The sequence below is a fragment of the Dermochelys coriacea genome, chromosome 3 (genome assembly GCF_009764565.3).
Source record: "Dermochelys coriacea isolate rDerCor1 chromosome 3, rDerCor1.pri.v4, whole genome shotgun sequence".
Lineage (NCBI taxonomy): Eukaryota > Metazoa > Chordata > Testudines > Dermochelyidae > Dermochelys > Dermochelys coriacea.
In genome coordinates this window covers 143,101,135-143,121,868 of record NC_050070.1, presented here as the reverse complement: position 1 = coordinate 143,121,868, position 20,734 = coordinate 143,101,135, and the positions used below count along the sequence as shown (strand labels likewise).

The 20,734-nt window shown below is 43.2% G+C and overlaps 1 protein-coding gene across 4 annotated transcripts in view; it reads right to left on the bottom strand.

Annotated features, from left to right (window-relative positions):
* Nucleotides 1-20,734, bottom strand: part of KIF26B (kinesin family member 26B) — a 429,496-nt gene that overhangs the window by 81,752 nt on the left and 327,010 nt on the right. For all 4 annotated transcript variants that reach the window (XM_043512263.1, XM_038396564.2, XM_043512264.1 and 1 more), the window contains 4 exons: nt 16,554-16,760; nt 10,295-10,388; nt 7,866-8,128; nt 3,370-3,553 (listed from right to left, as the gene is read on the bottom strand). In XM_043512263.1, the coding sequence (XP_043368198.1) occupies nt 3,370-3,553; nt 7,866-8,128; nt 10,295-10,388; nt 16,554-16,760 (748 nt within the window). The remainder of the gene's footprint in view (nt 1-3,369; nt 3,554-7,865; nt 8,129-10,294; nt 10,389-16,553; nt 16,761-20,734) is intronic.

The window sequence follows — 20,734 nt, the reverse complement described above, 5'->3', positions numbered from 1 at the left end:
CAGTCAGGGTGGTATCGCCTAAAAGCAAAACATACCTACAACTAGGGAATGATGCATCTCACATTATAAATCTATGGGATCATGTAATCTTTTAGAATTAGTCATTAAAGCCATCAGGAAACAATAAATTTTACTCCACAGCTCTTTTTTAAATTGTATTTGAAAACAGGCTGTGTGTGCGCGTATGTAAAAAGCATGGAGTACTAAATGACTTTAATGGTAATGCCCTCAAAACCAATCCTCTTCCTTCCCAACAACCAGATAGTTTGAGCATTCACAGTCTTCCTTTCCACTGCATGGTGGTTAATTAATAAACCTTTAGTTAATTGAGTTTTGGCTGCCAATTCCACAGGGGTTATTATGTAAACAAAATGCAATCTCCACTTTCATTTAAGCAACTCTAGCTCTTACATTTTAAATACAGTACAGTATATTTGAATACACTGCATTCAAACTATAGGCATAAATATGGCAATGATGGCCACTCTTTGGACATCTTAGATTGTAGTCTGCTCCCCATCACAAATAATCTGTAGAGATACGCAAGCTGAAATATTCATGGTCTCTGCAGTGCTTATTTAGGCCCAGAACTATATTTTAGAGGGTCGGAATTTTTTTGACAAAATTTTGTCATCAGAAAATGCCAATTTAACAAAACCAAAACTTTTCACAGGAAAGGGTCAATTCTGATAATTTTTTCAAAGCTACAATGTTTTGAAAAAGTTTTGAAATTGTCAAAACATTTTGTTTCAACATTTTTGAAACAAAAAATTACTTTTTTAGTTTGAAATGACTTATTTCAAAATTTAAGCGAATTATAGTAAAAATAAATCAAATAAAAAGGTCAAAATTGAAACAAAATGTTTCAAAGTTATCGAAATAAAACATTGCAATTGACCTGAACTGAAATCCCCCCGCCCCCCCAATTTTTGGTTGGCGATAATTTGAGATTGACTTTTCATCCTGATTCGGGATGGGAATGGTTTTTGATATCCTGGAATATTTTGGATATTTTTGAATATCTTTCCCGCTCTGAGCCATTAAACATATGGTAATGAACCTGCTGGCTCCTTATTGGATGGTGTGTTAGTATCCAGTGCAACATTCAGCCAGCAGAGGGCTTCATAATCCCTTTCCTGTTCTGGATGGATAGGGCCCTACCAAATTCAGGGTCCATTTTGGTCAATTTCACGCTCATAGGATTTTTAAAATTGTAAATTTTATGATTTCAGCTATTCAAATCTGAAATTTCACAGCGTTGTAATTGTAGGGGTCCTGACTCAAAAAGGAGTTGTGAGGGGTCATAAGGTTACTGTAGGGGGTTACGGTATTGCTACCCTTACTTCTGTGCTGCTGCTGGCGGCAGCGCTGCTGTCAGAGCTGGGCGGCCAGAGAGCGGCAGCTGCTAGCCAGGAGTCCAGCTCTGAAAGCAGAGCCGCTGCTAGCAGCAACACAGAAGTAAAGATGGCATGGTTTGGCATAGCCACCCTTCCTTCTGTGCTGCTGCTGGCAGGGAGCTGCTTTCGGAGCTGGAAACCCAGCCAACAGCCACTGCTCTCTGACTGCCCAGCTCTGAAGACAGAGCAGAAGTAAGGGTGGCAATACTGCAAATCCCCCTAAAATAACTTTGTGATCCCCCTGCGACTCCCTTTTGAGTCAGGACCCCCAATTTGAAAAATGCAGGTCTCCCCCATGAAATCTGTATAGTATAGGGTAAAAGTACACAGAAGACCAGATTTCAAGGGGCGTTGGAGACCAGATTTCACAGTCTGTGATGCATTTTTCATGGCTGTGAATTTGGTGGGCCCTATGGATGGAATACTGGCAGTGGTTAAAATGGACCTGGGCTCAGGTGGAAGCTGGAGGTTGGGTATGAGCAAGAGCAACTTGAGACCTCGCTGCAGAGAGAAATATGGACAGCTTGGGAGCTGGGACTGAAGGGCAGAAAGCCAAATGGGAGCAGCCTGTTGCTTGGATGAGGGACAGTATTAATGGTGGATACCAAGCAACAGGCTGCAAAGGCGGAGGTGGTTTATATGGATGGGTCAGAACAAGATAACGGGTCAGACAAAAAGGACTGGGCTCTGGCCAGCATGCTGTTGGCTCTAACGCGAGTACTCCTGGCAGTAGGCCCAAGTAGCCCCACCTTCATTCCCTGTACTGTTCGGCCCCCCAGGGGCTAGACTGGGAGCTGCTGGGTGTTGTGTTTTCTATCTTTTGTTTGTAACTCAAGACCACAGTGCCACAGGTAACTGCAATGTTTGTTTCTGGCAGCCTGAGTAAAGCAACCCTGTATTCACTGTATGGCAAGCGTTTATAGGAACCCAAAGGGTCTAGTGCTAGGAATGGCTACAGTGTTCGCTTCTGAGCATGTGGGACAGCTGGCACGTTACCATGCTGGTGTGTTACAGCATTCACAGTGACTTCCTCCTCTGGGGACTGTTACAATATGTGCAACAGACTCTCCTGTAACAGTTTTGAAGCATTTTTGTCTTCTTGGTACTTGGCTTTCCCTATGCTTTCAACAGATAGGAATGCCTTTGTAAAAGCTCTCAGAACTCCTCTTAAGTGTTAATTCTGTAAACAATGAAAACAAATGGGTTTGCAATTTATTAAAAAAAAACAAACATAATAAAACAGGTCCAGAGCCAGGAGTCCTTAGTTCCTCAAAATCAATGGGAATTTTTCCTGAGGAAGTACTGAGTGAGAATTACTGTTTTTATTTATCATTTGTATTAGAGCAAACAAGACCATGTCCTCATGGTGCCAGGCACTGTAAAACACATAGCTAGAGGCAATCCCTGAGTCAAAGAATTCACAATCTAAATATTATTTGTTTTACCATAGTGCCTAGAAGCTCTGAGATTTTGACCTTATTGTGCTAGGCACTATAGAAACATATAGGAAGAAACAGTCCCTGCGCTGCAGAGTTTATCAGTCTACATGGACACAATAGAGAACGTCGTATTATTATCCTCAATTTAGGCTATCCCCTACTGATGAGAAGAACCTTCAGTCTCCATGGTCTTTTGATCCTTAACCTCTGTGCTGAGGCTCCCAGCCAGGATGATAATTAAGGCCAGATATGATGGTGTTTTTCATTTAGATGTATAGACCTACCCACTAATTCACACCATAAAGGCAACTGAACAGCCAACAGATTGCAAGAACTTCTCGTCACTAACGACTCGGGCTGTGTGTATGAGGCCAAATACTCTGCTGGCATATATTGGCACAGCTCCATTTTCAATGGAGCTATGCTAATCAGCTAATGTACACCAGTAGACAATTTGGCCCCTAGTCTTTTCAAGGACACCAGTTGATACAATTGCACATGGCGAGGAAACAGAAGAAAACGGAATGACTTACTGCCACCTTTGCCGCTCTTCTCCATTCGGTATTGGTAGATGTGCAGAGTGAAGAGCATGTGCGAGTTCCTGTGATCCTCCTCATCGCAATCTCGCTGGCTGCTTCGGCGGGAGGCTATCGCTGCATCGAGGAAGAAGGCAGCCTTCTCCGCAGTGGGGGCACGGAGCTCACTCTGGTTTTGAAGCTGCAAGGCAACCCAGGGGAAAGCAAATAAAGTAGCCCTGTTGGGTTTTACCACTAGCAGGTAACATTTTTGGTGCCCTGAAGTCTAAGCACAAGTAAATGAACTAGGGACACAGGATTGTGATACTGGATCAGACCCAGAATTCAGCTGTCCTATCACGGAGCATGGCCAGTAGCAGATGCTTCACATGTCCAGGCTTTTGCCTGAGACTATATGGCTGTACCTAATTGCTGTACCTTTGACTGCAGTTCTATGAAAATCTAAGGACTAGATGTACTCCTAGGGGGATGGAAGGATACGTGTAAGTGTCTATGTTGCATTACTTTCCTAAACCTTAAGCCATGTAATATATCACATTACCTTGGACTTGCAGTTGGTTTTTAACCACCACCGTTTGCAGTTCATTGCCATTCCGTTTCAGAGCTGTCAGTTAACAGGCATTACCACAGTGTTTGCTCTGCTAAAGTGGGATTACTGCATTATCCCCTTTTGAGATTTAACATAGAAATGAACCACTGTAGTAGAGATATAAATTCATGTGTCTTTTTAATACACATCGTACATGCCCAGCGCTTTGTTCTTGCTTTACTCTCTATCTGCATTTAGGCCCCAAAAATGTCCACGAGGAGGCTTTGCATTGGCTGCAGCCTGTGTTTTAGAAAACAACAAAAAAAACCAGGATGCTTCTCGGTCACATCAATGGAAGCAGGGATCACTAATAGGCACAAGGCTCCACTACGTACTCAGTTTGTTTTTAAAAAAAGAAAACCCAAATGTCATGCAGAAGTGCTGTTTCTGCATCTCTATGGATGTGACAACCTAGAGGCTTGCTAACATCAGCGATGGAATCACAGTGGGGAGAAGTTAGAACTACAGAGTGGATTCATCCCGTTACCTATGCTACAGCCTGTGAAGGGACCAAGCAAAGGAGGGTTGAGCCTCCCCTATTCAGGGGTTGCCAGGTTGCCCTGACTTGTACTTCCCACTGCAATAGCACCTAAAGGCCTTGCAACAGCAGGAAACAACTGGTTCAGGCTCTCAACATGCCAGGGGGAATTCTGAGCTGGACTGACCTTTAGAGAGGCACAATATATTCCAGAGCTCCCTTCTATGTACCCGGCCAGCTCTGCTGACTGGGGCGGATGGGCAGGTGCAGGGCTATGGCTTGTGTGCAAGGGACTGAGGAGGGAGCAGTCCTTGCACTCTGGGAAAACAAAAGTCTGTAGATTGTACTCAGCTCTTGTGAGGGGTGGAGGAAGAGCCTAAAAGAGAGGAAGCACCCTTGTGTCTTCCCCCACAAGTTGGTTGGAGACAATCCATTAGATGAAGCAGCACATCATGTATAATAAAATCGCATTTGCTGGACCTCAGTCACAGTCTCCAGAGTTGGGAATATAAACTGCTCTTCTCTCTCCAAAATGATAGCCAGCATGAAGTCAGCTATTACTAACCCTTGATAACGTGAGGAATGTGTGTGTGATTCATGTCATTGAATGTTAGTTTGGAGAAGTGACACGTGATTATGAAATATAACATTCATAGCTCCATAGATTCCAAGGCCAGAAGGGACCATAGCAATCATCTAGTCTGACCGTATGTATAACACAGGCCATAGAACTTCACTCAAGATAATCCCTAGTGCATAGCTTTTAGAAAACCATCCAATCTTGAATTAAAAATGGTCAGTGATGGAGAATCCACAACGACCCTTGTTAAATTGTTCCAGTGGTTAATTACCCTCACTGTCAAAAAATTACACCTTATTTCCAAGTCTGAATTTCCAGGCATTGGATTGTATTACACCTTTCTCTGCTAGACTGAAGAGGCCATTATTAAATGTCTGTTCCCCAAGTAGATACTTATAGACTGTGATCAAGTCACCCCTTAACCTTCTCTTTTTTTAAACTAAATAGATTGAGCTCTTTGAGTCTTTCAGTATAACAAATGTTTTCTCATCCTTGAATCATTTTCATGGTTCTTGTCTCCAATTAATCAATATCCTTCTTGAATGGTGGGCACCAAAACTGGACACAGTATTCCAGCAGCGAGCACACCAGTGCCCAATACAGAGATAAAATAACCTCTCTACTCCTGCTCGTGATTCCCCTGTATATCCATCCAAGGATCACATTAGCTCTTTTGCACACCAGGTCACACTGGGAGTTCATGTTCAGTTGATTATCCACCACGACCCAAAAAACTTTTTCAGAGTCACTGCTTCCCAGGATAGAGTCCCCCATGTTCCTAGATGTATACATTTATGTTCAGCCATGTTAAAACACACAATGTTTGCTTGCACTCAGCTTGCTCTGTATCAGTGACCTCTCTTCATTATTTACCTCTCCCCCTATTTTTGTGTCATCTGCAAACTTTATCAGTGATGATTTTATGTTTTCTTCCAGGTCACTGATAAAAATGTTAAATAGCATTGAGCCAAGAACCAACCCTGCATGACCATACTGGAAACACACCCGCTAGATGACAATTACCCATTTACAATTACATTTTGAGACCTATCAGTTAGCCAGTTTTTAATCCATGCCGTGTTATTTTTTAATAATTGTACATACACTGATGATGGCATTAGCATTGGTAATACATAGAGCTGGTCCACAGACTACAGGGGAGGCCTGTTTGTCTGAGAGGTTAAAATACACTGACAAGTTTCCTTTTTCAGCCCTTACTATGAGTGCAGCCCAGGAGTAAGTTCCTCTTCTAAAAGAGAGGGAGACCAAAAAAGGGTGAATAAAATCATTAGAACACTAGATCAGTCTAACCAAATCCCACTAATCTACTTGTTTTCTTACTAACGCAGAGTTTCTCAGTTGATGCAGAGCATGGTTTGTGGTAGATATATATTAAAACAACCTCACCTTGTAAACAACAAGATAATGCTCAAAACCATATACACTAAAGTCTGATTAAGAATAATGTGACGTATAGGAATCATGTTGCTGATTTTGTACATATATTAATAGAACATTTTACCTTCTTTTCCTCTGAGTATATCAAGCATTAATTCAGTTGTGTTGTATGTAGCTGTGAAACCATGAGGCCCTTGTTTTCTACATACTGCACTTTGACAGTTGGGGTTGACAATACTGTACATCATCCTGTGGTCCTGCTTCTACTGTCCCCACTCTCTAGAGTGATTGGTGCCCTGAGGCTGCTAAGTGCTTAGGGTTCAGAGACCATAATTGTGTCCTGTCATTGTGGATTTCCCCCAAATTGTGAGCTCACGTGGGGGACAAGGCCTGTTGCTGTGTATGAAGTAAAGGGAAAGAGTGAGCATTTTTTGTACCAACTAAGTACAAGTAAAAAACTCAAAGACTTTCTAATGGTTGTCCAGGAGGTAATATGAACTACTTAGGTGTTCCTGCTGACTCTCCACACCAGAAGAGAGTTGGAGTTATTCTTGGCTTGCCCAGCTCTAACATTTATTTCTTGGCAACAATTAATAAGTAGCTATTAATACTTCCTACAACATTGCTAATGCTAGTGCTATAAATAATGGAGTTTATAGAGAGATAAACAGCCATATAAATGGCTTCCAGCTATTTGTGCAATACTGTTAATATTTTAGCTTGTTGTTTTATAAAAGAGATCACAGTTCTTCTCTTTTTTGGGGGGAGGGAGGGGGTTAAATTTGCTTGCTCTGAATGTTTTCAAATTTTATTGCACACATCAACCCCTGCTCATTATCAGTTATATTGGAGGTACAAATATTGAGGCCGGGAAAGCAGATGGCCCCACAGCTGCAGGTCATAAAGTTCTTGTATGTTTCAAAGTAAACACATTCAAGTCCGAAAAGTTTATGCTTACAGTAGTTCTTGAATTGAATTCTACCATCTCAGTAGCACAGAAAAATATCACTAGGCTTGGCAGAATTTGATTCAATTTTTTTTTGATAATTTTGATGAAGGTTTAGCTTTCAGCATATTTTAATTTTTATAAATTTAAATTCTCACAGTTGCAGGAAATTGGGGGGACGGTGTTGGACAATAATTATTTAAATGACAGTAGATGTTGCGAATCAAAAGTTAAAGCTTTATAACTGTTAAAACAAAAATTGCCAGCATCACATCAAAATATACAAGTAAATATCCTTAAACCAAATTCAAATAAGTTCTCAAGAAGATTTTTCTTACTTTGCCTATCTGGAAAGTTATCATCGATGGACATATTTTTATCACTTTTGTGTGTGTGCAGCAATTGATATTTTCCAGCGTTTACTGATGAGAATCTAATCCTTTCAAGCCTAAATATTACATTGCTAGAGATTAGTTCCATTTAAAATAAATCTTAAATTCACCTGCATGCCACAGATTGGGTCCTCACAAAGGTAGACACCTGGGGACTGACCATCCTGCAGGCTGCCTGTAGCTACTTCTGACAGTAAGTCCCTCAGATTTTCTTCTTTCCCCCATACTTCCACTGCAGAGATCCGGACTGAGAAGCGGGCCCCAGTCTTCTCTTTCCGTTCATTAATCAGCTTGAAGAGCCATGAGATGGCACAGGGGATTATGCCTAGGTTCTGCATGGAATCATCTTTTCCAATCATGGTGTATGACTTTCCTGTCAGGTAGGAGGGAGGGGAGAGAAGAAAATTAAATTACACTCAGTGCATGCAGAGCTTTCTGTCAAGTGACATTATTCTGCACAGGCTCAGGAAAACAATTTCCTTTACAAAAGATAGACGGAAAGAAAGGACAAAATAACAGCATTTAAAATTGATAGGTTAGATGCAGAGCTGTTATCCATTTCTCTGCAGCATTCTGTTACCATAAAGGGGCTGAAAAACAGCCAGATCTCCCTAGATGAAGATTCCCCTAACATTCAAGGAATCCTTAGCTGGGATATATCTGGCTCTCACACCACTCTGCAGCTAACAGTGTAGAAGGCATGTCGGGTAGGGTGGAGGGTGGCCGAGTGTCATGTGCTCCAACAATCCCTAGTTTGGAAATGATCTCCTGGGGGAGGTGGGGAGGAACGTTACTAGCCAGCATACTTCAGAGCAGCCCCTAGATGGTTCTATAGGATGCTAGGGCTGGAACTGATGTAGAGCTGGCCCCGGGGATCAGGTAGCTGCAATTGGCTCTTTTCTGCATCCCCACCCTTAGCTACACTCAGCAGAAGCTAGACATATAAAATAATCTGGTCCAGAGGTGGTCCCACAAATGTGGAGTCTGGATCCAGATCAAAACATTCCCTAAGTTTGGTGTTCTTTGGAACCAGTATTTTGGTGCAGGCCTGTCTCTGTTTAAAAAATCTGTTAATTAAAAGCATCCATACAGTATTATCTTACTGTTTTCTGTATTACTTCATATACTGCACATAATTAAGTTTTCAGAATCTCTCTCATTTATAGCTCTTTCTATAGCTGTTACACATGGATATGCATACACTTTAGACAATTTCTTGTGGCTTTTTTTTATCTCATTTTATTTCATGAATTATGGACATAAGTGGAATCTAATGTTAAGAGGGTTAGTTCAGCAAGATATTTTTAGACTTTACAACTCTTTGTGAAACTGTCTGTGTGTGTCTGTAGGAGTAGGAATAGTGGGGAAGGCAGTTAATGAAGCAGCTGCACATTGTCAGCTAATGTTTTATACTTTATCTCAGTCTAGATTAGATAATTAAAAAACGTGGAAATTGGGAGGCAGAATCGGCCAATTGGTAGGACACTGGACTGGGGGAGCATGGACTTTATAGCTGGCATTGCCTCACTTACTCTCTGGCCTTAAGCAAGTCATGAAGGCCTGAGACTTTAAGTATTCATCAATTCTGGGTACCTCCATTTTGGATGCAATTTGAGACAATCAGGCCTTGACAGTGTATTGTACTTCCGCATTGCCTGAAGAATGGAAGTTTCCTTGAAGTGTCTTTTTAATGTGGTAGAACTGTGTGTGATCACTTTTCAGGCAGTAATAAAGGTGGCAAAGTTGTTGCCATTAAAGAGTCATCATTTCCCAACAGATACCTCTAGATACAGACGAGCAGTACATAAAATTATGTTAGAATTTTAATGTCTTCTAAAAGAATCTTGTTTTGATTACACAATTTTTGTCAGCATTGAAAGTTTTGATCATGCAAATGGCTGCAGAAGCAAATTTTTGGCTACTCGCTGAAGATTCAATTAATGCAATTTGTTTCAGGCAGAAAAGAAAGTGGTTTATAATGGGTAGCTCATCCATCAAGGAAGAGCAAAAAATATCATGTGACTTAGGCACCCAGTCCCAGTGCTTATATTTTGAGTAGATATATTTTATATATTCAAATATTGAAGGAATAGTCAGTTTGTAATCAGCCCATAAGACTGAAATGGTTGCCTAGATTTCTAACGCTGAAAATATTCATAAAAGTTGTAGACTACTATGGGATAATTCATTAATCACTAAATTATTATTATTACTATTGCTTCCACTGCAGTAGTGCCCAAGGACAACAGGCAGGGCTCAGAACTCCATTGTACAAAGTACTGAACAAACACACACAAAGGCAACCCATGCTGCTGAGACCTCACAATTTAGGACTTCGACAATATGCAACAGCAGAATAAATGGACAAATGAGAAAGGAGGACCAGGTAGGGAAAAGACGTGTGCAATTTCATATACCTAATAGTGTACTGAACGTAGGCAGTTTAGAAGCTGTTGTTTTCCTTAACCTAAAATAAAAATCATTTAAGGATTGAAGTAGAAACTTCGCTGTTTGATTAAGGAAATGCAACAATACCAACCCAGTTTGGCATGGCCAAAGCAGAACACGCAGCCGTCTGCCCCATTCACCACTGACTGGATCACCTCAGCCACAGTTCCAGCACATACTTCAGCCTGCCACAGGTAGAACAGGATTGACAAAGATATTTAACAATAAAAAAAATTAACAGAACCTCATAAATATTCATGACAGTACCAAAATGCTATTGCTGATTTCCAGTAGTATCGTGTCATCTCTAAAGGCCCAATCTTGCATGCCCTATTAAGGTGAGTTGCCCCATTGAAGTTAATGAGACTACTCACATGAGTAAGGTGATTAGGACTTGGCTCTGAGTCAATTAAATTCCCTTTATGGAAGCCCTAGTCCACTTGCTTCAGCATGAGGTGCTGAAACTTCATTATCCTTGTAAAAGTTCTGTATGTTGAAAAATGGCAGATGGCTCTTTTATTCTAAATAGACTTTGCACCTGCTAAGCAGAGGTGGGTGAAATGCGCATAATGGAAGAGGAGAGGCTTGTTATTTGGTAAAGTTGGATGCAAAATTGGATTCACTTGGCCTTTTTTTGTTTACCTTTTTTTCTTTAAAAAAATTGCATTTTTTCAACCAGCTCTGTTGTTTAGCAAATTATTACCAGAATTTTGGATGCAGTGGAAATGTTACAATTCTGCTGTTGGAGAGTTTGTGCGGGGGTGGGTGGGAGTCTATGAACAGGGCACACCCCCTTTTGTTTTGTCTTCACTAGGAAATATTTTCTAAAATTCCCCACCTTTGCTTTGAATCTCCTCAGCTGTTAACAATGGTAGGAGTCCTAATGAAGACAAGATATTGGTAGCCGGTGGTGTTTTAAGCACCTTGTCATATAGATTCACCCTGAGCAGGTTTAGATAACACAGACAGACACACAGACCCCTGTCTAAACTATTCCATTTCACTTCTTACACTATGCCACTCAGCTGGAGCTCAGCCAGTAGTAGCAACATATAGGAATTTTAGGAAAAATTTCCTATTGTAGATAAGACCTTGGTGGTTGCTTCTCCATTGGTCCAGTTTACAGGCATTTGTTACTCTGTTGTTTTTTAATCCATAATTAAGATTATCACTAATTATTTATATATATGGGGTAAAGTCTGTGTCTTCTTATACTGAACTGGGTGGCAAAACCCAACATAAATATTCCTCAGCTTTTTAATAAACTGAGGACAGAATGTAGGATTAGCCATCTTCACATTATTGACTTGCAACACTGATCATAGAATCATAGAATCATAGAATATCAGGGTTGGAAGGGACCCCAGAAGGTCATCTAGTCCAACCCCCTGCTCAAAGCAGGACCAAGTCCCAGTTAAATCATCCCAGCTAGGGCTTTGTCAAGCCTGACCTTAAAAACCTCTAAGGAAGGAGATTCTACCACCTCCCTAGGTAACGCATTCCAGTGTTTCACCACCCTCTTAGTGAAAAAGTTTTTCCTAATATCCAATCTAAACCTCCCCCATTGCAACTTGAGACCATTACTCCTCGTTCTGTCATCTGCTACCATTGAGAACAGTCTAGAGCCATCCTCTTTGAAACCCCCTTTCAGGTAGTTGAAAGCAGCTATCAAATCCCCCCTCATTCTTCTCTTCTGCAGACTAAACAATCCCAGCTCCCTCAGCCTCTCCTCATAAGTCATGTGCTCTAGACCCCTAATCATTTTCGTTGCCCTTCGTTGTACTCTTTCCAATTTATCCACATCCTTCCTGTAGTGTGGGGCCCAAAACTGGACACAGTACTCCAGATGAGGCCTCACCAGTGTCGAATAGAGGGGAACGATCACGTCCCTCGATCTGCTCGCTATGCCCCTACTTATACAACCCAAAATGCCATTGGCCTTCTTGGCAACAAGGGCACACTGCTGACTCATATCCAGCTTCTCGTCCACTGTCACCCCTAGGTCCTTTTCCGCAGAACTGCTGCCGAGCCATTCGGTCCCTAGTCTGTAGCGGTGCATTGGATTCTTCCATCCTAAGTGCAGGACCCTGCATTTATCCTTATTGAACCTCATTAGATTTCTTTTGGCCCAATCCTCCAATTTGTCTAGGTCCTTCTGTATCCTATCCCTCCCCTCCAGCGTATCTACCACTCCTCCCAGTTTGGTATCATCCGCAAATTTGCTGAGAGTGCAATCCACACCATCCTCCAGATCATTTATGAAGATATTGAACAAAACGGGCCCCAGGACCGACCCCTGGGGCACTCCACTTGACACCGGCTGCCAACTAGACATGGAGCCATTGATCACTACCCGTTGAGCCCGACAATCTAGCCAGCTTTCTACCCACCTTATAGTGCATTCATCCAGCCCATACTTCCTTAACTTGCTGACAAGAATGCTGTGGGAGACCGTGTCAAAAGCTTTGCTAAAGTCAAGAAACAATACATCCACTGCTTTCCCTTCATCCACAGAACCAGTAATCTCATCATAAAAGGCGATTAGATTAGTCAGGCATGACCTTCCCTTGGTGAATCCATGCTGACTGTTCCTGATCACTTTCCTCTCCTCTAAGTGCTTCAGGATTGATTCTTTGAGGACCTGCTCCATGATTTTTCCAGGGACTGAGGTGAGGCTGACCGGCCTGTAGTTCCCAGGATCCTCCTTCTTCCCTTTTTTAAAGATGGGCACTACATTAGCCTTTTTCCAGTCATCCGGGACTTCCCCCGTTCGCCACGAGTTTTCAAAGATAATGGCCAAGGGCTCTGCAATCACAGCCGCCAATTCCTTCAGCACTCTCGGATGCAATTCGTCCGGCCCCATGGACTTGTGCACGTCCAGCTTTTCTAAATAGTCCCTAACCACCTCTATCTCTACAGAGGGCTGGCCATCTCTTCCCCATTTTGTGTTGCCCAGCACAGCAGTCTGGGAGCTGACCTTGTTAGTGAAAACAGAGGCAAAAAAAGCATTGAGTACATTAGCTTTTTCCACATCCTCTGTCACTAGCTTGCCTCCCTCATTCAGTAAGGGGCCCACACTTTCCTTGGCTTTCTTCTTGTTGCCAACATACCTGAAGAAACCCTTCTTGTTACTCTTGACATCTCTTGCTAGCTGCAGCTCCAGGTGCGATTTGGCCCTCCTGATATCTTTCCTACATGCCCGAGCAATATTTTTATACTCTTCCCTGGTCATATGTCCAACCTTCCACTTCTTGTAAGCTTCTTTTTTATGTTTAAGATCCGCTAGGATTTCACCATTAAGCCAAGCTGGTCGCCTGCCATATTTACTATTCTTTCGACTCATCGGGATGGTTTGTCCCTGTAACCTCAACAGGGATTCCTTGAAATACAGCCAGCTCTCCTGGACTCCCTTCCCTTTCATGTTAGTCCCCCAGGGGATCCTGGCCATCTGTTCCCTGAGGGAGTCAAAGTCTGCTTTCCTGAAGTCCAGGGTCCGTATCCTGCTGCTTACCTTTCTTCCCTGCGTCAGGATCCTGAACTCAACCAACTCATGGTCACTGCCTCCCAGATTCCCATCCACTTTTGCTTCCCCCACTAATTCTACCCGGTTTGTGAGCAGCAGGTCAAGAAAAGCGCTCCCCCTAGTTGGCTCCCCTAGCACTTGCACCAGGAAATTGTCCCCTACGCTTTCCAAAAACTTCCTGGATTGTCTATGCACCGCTGTATTGCTCTCCCAGCAGATATCAGGAAAATTAAAGTCACCCATGAGAATCAGGGCATGCGATCTAGTAGCTTCCGTGAGTTGCCGGAAGAAAGCCTCATCCACCTCATCCCCCTGGTCCGGTGGTCTATAGCAGACTCCCACCATGACATCACTCTTGTTGCACACACTTCTAAACTTAATCCAGAGACACTCAGGTTTTTCCACAGTTTCGTACCGGAGCTCTGAGCAGTCATACTGCTCCCTTACATACAGTGCTACTCCCCCACCTTTTCTGCCCTGCCTGTCCTTCCTGAACAGTTTATAACCATCCATGACTGTACTCCAGTCATGTGAGTTATCCCACCAAGTCTCTGTTATTCCAATCACGTCATAATTCCTTGACATCACCAGGACCTCCAGTTCTCCCTGCTTGTTTCCAAGGCTTTGTGCATTTGTATATAAGCACTTGAGATAACCTGTTGATCGCCCCTCATTCCCAGTATGAGGCAGGAGCCCTCCCCTCACAGACCTTCCTGCCTGTGCTTCCTCCTGGTATCCCGCTTTCCCACTTACCTCAGGGCTTTGGTCTCCTTCCCCCGGTGAACCTAGTTTAAAGCCCTCCTCACTAGGTTAGCCAGCCTGCTGGCAAAGATGTTCTTCCCTCTCTTCGTAAGATGGAGCCCGTCTCTGCCCAGCACTCCTCCTTCATGGAACACCATCCCATGGTCAAAGAATCCAAAGCCTTCTCTCCGACACCACCTGCGTAGCCATTCGTTGACCTCCACGATTCGACGGTCCCTACCCAGGCCTTTTCCTTCCACGGGGAGGATGGACGAGAACACCACTTGCGCCTCCAACTCCTTTATCCTTCTTCCCAGAGCCACATAGTCCGCAGTGATCCGCTCAAGGTCATTCTTGGCAGTATCATTGGTGCCCACGTGGAGAAGCAGGAAGGGGTAGCGATCCGAGGGCTTGATGAGTCTCGGCAGTCTCTCCGTCACATCACGAATCTTAGCCCCTGGCAAGCAGCAGACTTCTCGGTTTTCCCGGTCAGGGCGGCAGATAGATGACTCAGTCCCCCGGAGGAGAGAGTCCCCGACCACCACCACCCGCCTTCTCCTCTTGGGAGTGGTGGTCGTGGAACCTCCAACCTCAGGACATCGCATCTCATGCCTCCCAACCAGCGGAGTCTCCTTCTGCTTTCTCCCCCCAGACATATCATCTGGTCCACTCTCCGCATTGGTACCTGTGGAGAGAACATGAAAGCGGTTAGTTACCTGTGTCTGTGTTACTGGAACCCGGACATTCCGCTTACCTCTTCTGGAGGTCACATGTTGCCAAGCTTCTTCACTGGCCTCTTGGCTCCTCTGTGCAACCTGCTCTACATCTTTAGAGCTTTGTGCCCCTAGAAGGCTATCCTGAGTTTGGTCCAGAAAATCCTCAGTCTCTCGTATACAACGCAGGGTCGTTACCTGTTGCTCCAGACCTTCAATCTTCTCTTCCAATATGGAGACCAGCTTGCACTTTGTACAGACAAAGTCGCTTCTGTCCTGTGGAAGAAAGACAAACATGGCACATCCAGTGCAGGTCACAACAGCTGAATTCCCCCCTTCCATATCACCTACCTACTACGGAGCTTCCTCAGAGACGTTGGCAAGATGTAAGCCTCACTGGGCTCACTCCAGGCGAACTCCCAGGCAAACTCCTGCTGTGAGCTGCTCTGCTGTCCCCGCTGCTCCGCTGCCGCTCAGCTGGTTCGCGAGGCTCCGGCTATTTTTAAACAGCCAGGCTTCCCTGACGCAAACACACAGACACCCTAATGCCCGCCCCCTGCAGGCTAGCAGCCAATCAGACACTCACTCAGGCTCCCTCCCAGCAAACACACGCTCGGATACTTCCTCAGCAAGCAAACACACACACTCGGATACTTACCAGTCCCAGGCAAACTCCTGCTGTGAGCTGCTCTGCTGTCCCCGCTGCTCCGCTGGTTCGCTGCCGCTCAGCTGGTTCGCGAGGCTCCGGCTATTTTTAAACAGCCAGGCTTCCCTGACGCAAACACACAGACACCCTAATGCCCGCCCCCGCCATGATATGATCAACATGAGCACTAACCAAAAACAGTTGAACGGGTACCATCAAATACTGCTATCTGGTGTTTATTTGCAGGCTAGGCAGCATTTTATATCACTCGTATGATTTATCGCACATATAATGCAAAAGATTAAAGTAGGGATTCTCAAACTTCGTTGCACCGTGACCCCCTTCTGACAACAAAAATTACTACACGACCCCAGGAGGGGGGACTGAAGCCTGCCCAATCCCTGCCACCCCGGATTTGGGCGCCAAAGCTAGCCTAAGTCTAAAATAGCCCTGGCAACCCCATTAAAATGAGATCTCGACCCACTTTGGGGTCCTGACCCAGAGTTTGAGAACCACTGGATTAAAGAAAATCTGATCATCATATTAAAGAGATTTGATTTAACGTATTTGTCACAATATTGCTGGCATCTGTGGACCGAATTAATCCCTGGTCTAACTCCAGTGAAATCTCTGAAATTACAGCAGGGATGAATATGCCTCTTGGGCACACTAGTGCTACCTGGAAAGCATCTTAGATCCTTGTTAGTCCAAGTCATACTTTGCCTACCTGAGATGCATCTTGGGGGAAAACTGCATCAAAAGCAAACATCTTGGGGGGAACCTGATTGCCCCTTTTCTGGAAGGTGTTCTGGCCTCCACAAGACAATGGGTCATAAAGAGTAATTTGCTTCTTACGGGGATCAACCTTTAAGAAGGAGCTGGACTCAGACGTATCCCTGGCAAGGGTGGAACAAATGCGCACCATGACTTTCACCTGTCAGCAAACACAGAAAGAAAACCACATTTAATTAGAGCATTGAATATACTAGAGTTTAGGATTTTTTAAATGGGTTTTCAAATTTCAGTGAGCCAAATCATTCTTGCTTTACTCAAGCCAGTGGGGCCACTGAGGTCAATAGACATCCAAGTGTTTGTAAAGGAAGCAGGATTTGGCCTACAGTGCACAATTAATAAGGCCGAGAGCCCCCTCTCTCTTGCCTTAATGGTCAGCTTGTGTATTTAATAATTACCGGGCGCATCAATGTATTTTAATGTTTCTGTTACTCTAGTACAAAGGTATTACATCATCTTTTTTTGTCTTGCGATTCACATAAATAGAAAATTAACTGCACCCTGGTAGACCAATTAAGCAAACCAAAAGGTAATCTAGGATACTAAGCTATCAAGACTGCTGCTGTTTCTATGAAGATGACTGATCAATAAAGCAAGCACATAAAAGCTATATCTGTAATTTACACGTTTTAATTTCTAATCCAAATGCAGATATTAAATGCCAGGTTCATAGTGTCATCAAAGAGTTGTGAAAGAGCCTAGTTTTAATGGTCAGCTTTTGAAATTATCTCCAAGGGTCTGGAATGTAATAAGCATTAAAGGATGTGTTAAAACAAGTTCGCTCACAACCCATTAGATGAGTATATAACAAGGTGTTATTTCTATGACTAAAATACATCTCTGTGGGATGTAATGAGGTTATACAGTATCATTAACCAAACTTGTAACCAATTTAGATATAAGCAAAACCACTGATAATTCAACATAGCTTTGGTCCCTTCAGAATTTTACTATTATTTGGCACTTGACTTTTTGAACTTTGTAGGATACATTCCCCATCTTTATCAACTCCTGTGTATTTCCTTTCAAGTCACAGCTGTGTTGTTTTGTCCGGAAGCAGACTGACTTTAAGACGACAACCAGACAGAACTTATGGTTAAAAGCTTCTTAAATATGTCAATTGTATCAAACACACAAGTTTGGGCAAGTAGCAGTGCAGTAAGTGGTGTCCTCATCATAGCGTGAAAGCATAACTACTGTTAACATTATGAAAGTGGCATGTATGCCTTAAGAGAAGACTGTTTTCCAAATTTTGAGGCAAATACAGTTTCTTTCTCTTTGCAATGCAAACGGAGCAATTTCATGAAAATTACCATCTGAATATAGTCTGTGCACAAGCGGGGAATGGACGCAATGCCAAATGCTCCTCTCCCCCTTTGGGATGGGACTCCTTGTGGGTGAGGATCCCCCTTCATGGTGGCACTAGCCCTCCAAACTGAGATGAGATTAAATCAGAAGCTTGATGAGTTCAAACTCACTGGGACAATTTCATCATTGCTGTAACTCCACTGACAATGGAATTACACCAGGCATCAGTGTATTCCATTCAGTATTTTTGTGTTCCTTTCTGTGTACACTCATGCCTAAAAGGAGTGATTTGGCCCTAAATCTATTATCGTAAGAAAACAATTTGATCATTAGACAGGGAGTCTGGTTAAGACTCTGTATGCATGCTTTCTGTTCTAGAATCATAGAATATCAGGGTTGGAAGGGACCCCAGACGGTCATCTAGTCCAACCCCCTGCTCAAAGCAGGACCAAGTCCCAGTTAAATCATCCCAGCTAGGGCTTTGTCAAGCCTGACCTTAAAAACCTCTAAGGAAGGAGATTCTACCACCTCCCTAGGTAACGCATTCCAGTGTTTCACCACCCTCTTAGTGAAAAAGTTTTTCCTAATATCCAATCTAAACCTCCCCCATTGCAACTTGAGACCATTACTCCTCGTTCTGTCATCTGCTACCATTGAGAACAGTCTAGAGCCATCCTCTTTGAAACCCCCTTTCAGGTAGTTGAAAGCAGCTATCAAATCCCCCCTCATTCTTCTCTTCTGCAGACTAAACAATCCCAGCTCCCTCAGCCTCTCCTCATAAGTCATGTGCTCTAGACCCCTAATCATTTTCGTTGCCCTTCGTTGTACTCTTTCCAATTTATCCACATCCTTCCTGTAGTGTGGGGCCCAAAACTGGACACAGTACTCCAGATGAGGCCTCACCAGTGTCGAATAGAGGGGAACGATCACGTCCCTCGATCTGCTCGCTATGCCCCTACTTATACAACCCAAAATGCCATTGGCCTTCTTGGCAACAAGGGCACACTGCTGACTCATATCCAGCTTCTCGTCCACTGTCACCCCTAGGTCCTTTTCCGCAGAACTGCTGCCGAGCCATTCGGTCCCTAGTCTGTAGCGGTGCATTGGATTCTTCCATCCTAAGTGCAGGACCCTGCATTTATCCTTATTGAACCTCATTAGATTTCTTTTGGCCCAATCCTCCACTCCTTCTGTGTTCCACTACCAATTAAAGTAAAGCAGAGAAACATTGTTGGAGTGTGGAAGGTTCTGTTCTCATTTATTCAGCCTCACTGTCTGTTTAACCTTTCTCCCCAATCCCTCATTTTAAAAGGCTTTTTTGTTACGCCACCCCACTTTCCATATTGTGTTAAAGGCATTCTATTCAGTTCTGCCGTAGGTAGGCCCAGCTACCATTGAAGAAAGTGGGAGTTACACCCATTAGAGCTTTGGGCTGAATTTGGCTCAATATAATTAATTGATTGCAGATGCAATTCTCCAGGCAGCTCAGGGAGAGCTCACTAGTCAAGTCAATGAAGGAGGGAGGAAGCACAGCAATAAGTCCCTGGCAGGGCAAGAAAACAAAAGAGCAAATATAACCCTTTAACGGTTTTCCTGATTGCATCTTGCTCCCTGTTTGCTTTCTCAGCAGTGTCCTCTATTTTTAAACAGATGCCAACATTTGGGATCTGCTGGATTAGACTGATCTGTTGGAAATCAAACTGACATAAGACTGTAAATAAAAATAAATTGCCTGATGCACTTTTAAAATCTATTTTTTCTGTGTGTTCAGGTGTTGTATTTGAGAACTAATAACTCAGATCCTGAAAATTCCTGATCACTTCATGCAGGGAGAAGACCTGACTGAATACACCCCAGGACTGATTCTAATCTAAATTACATTGGTTTTACATCAGTGTAACTTCCTTAGCTGCAGTGGAGTTACTCCTGATTTACACCTGGATAAGTGAAATCAGAATTAGGTCCATTTCTTCTCATTGCTGAATTAACATAACGGACCGTTCTATTCTCCAACGAATATTATTGCTTTTAGGATGGCAAAGGTTTCAGGAGCCAGGTTTCTCTCTCACTGGCATAAAAAAACAGTGTAGCTGAAATTACAAAATTTACTATCATTAGTGGCAAATTTGCTGAATAAACTGCCATTCCAAGTTCATCAGGGAAGACCCCAGAAACAGACAGCATATATTATTTGTCTACTAGTTCCTGGTCTTCTGGTATATGTGAGGTGAGATGACGACACTGTGTTGCAATGTACATTGATAATTCCAGAGCGTTGGTCTTTCATTTGTTTTGAAGAAGAGACTGAGGATTTTCTATTGGTCAAAGTGAAGAAAGATTATGTTCTGAGAATATCCGAGAATTCTGGATTGTAACCTCAGTTAAGAGAGGTTTCAGAGTAGCAGCCGTGTTAGTCTGCATTTGCAAAAAGAAAAGGAGTACTTGTGGCACCTTAGAGACTAACAAATTTATTAGAGCATAAGCTTTCATGAGCTACAGCTCACTTCATCGGATGCACGTGAGCTGTAGCTCACGAAAGCTTATGCTCTAATAAATTTGTTAGTAATGCATCCGATGAAGTGAGCTGTAGCTCACGAAAGCTTATGCTCTAATAAATTTGTTAGTCTCTAAGGTGCCACAAGTACTCCTTTTCTTTTTTCAGTTAAGAGAGACACTCACGACAGGGTAATGACCTTAGGCAATTCACAGGACTGCCTTGTGTCATCGTCTACTTAGTAGATGCCCATTATAAACCAGATGCAAGGACTGCCAGATTCTGATCTCACTTGCTTGAAAATCAGAAGCAGC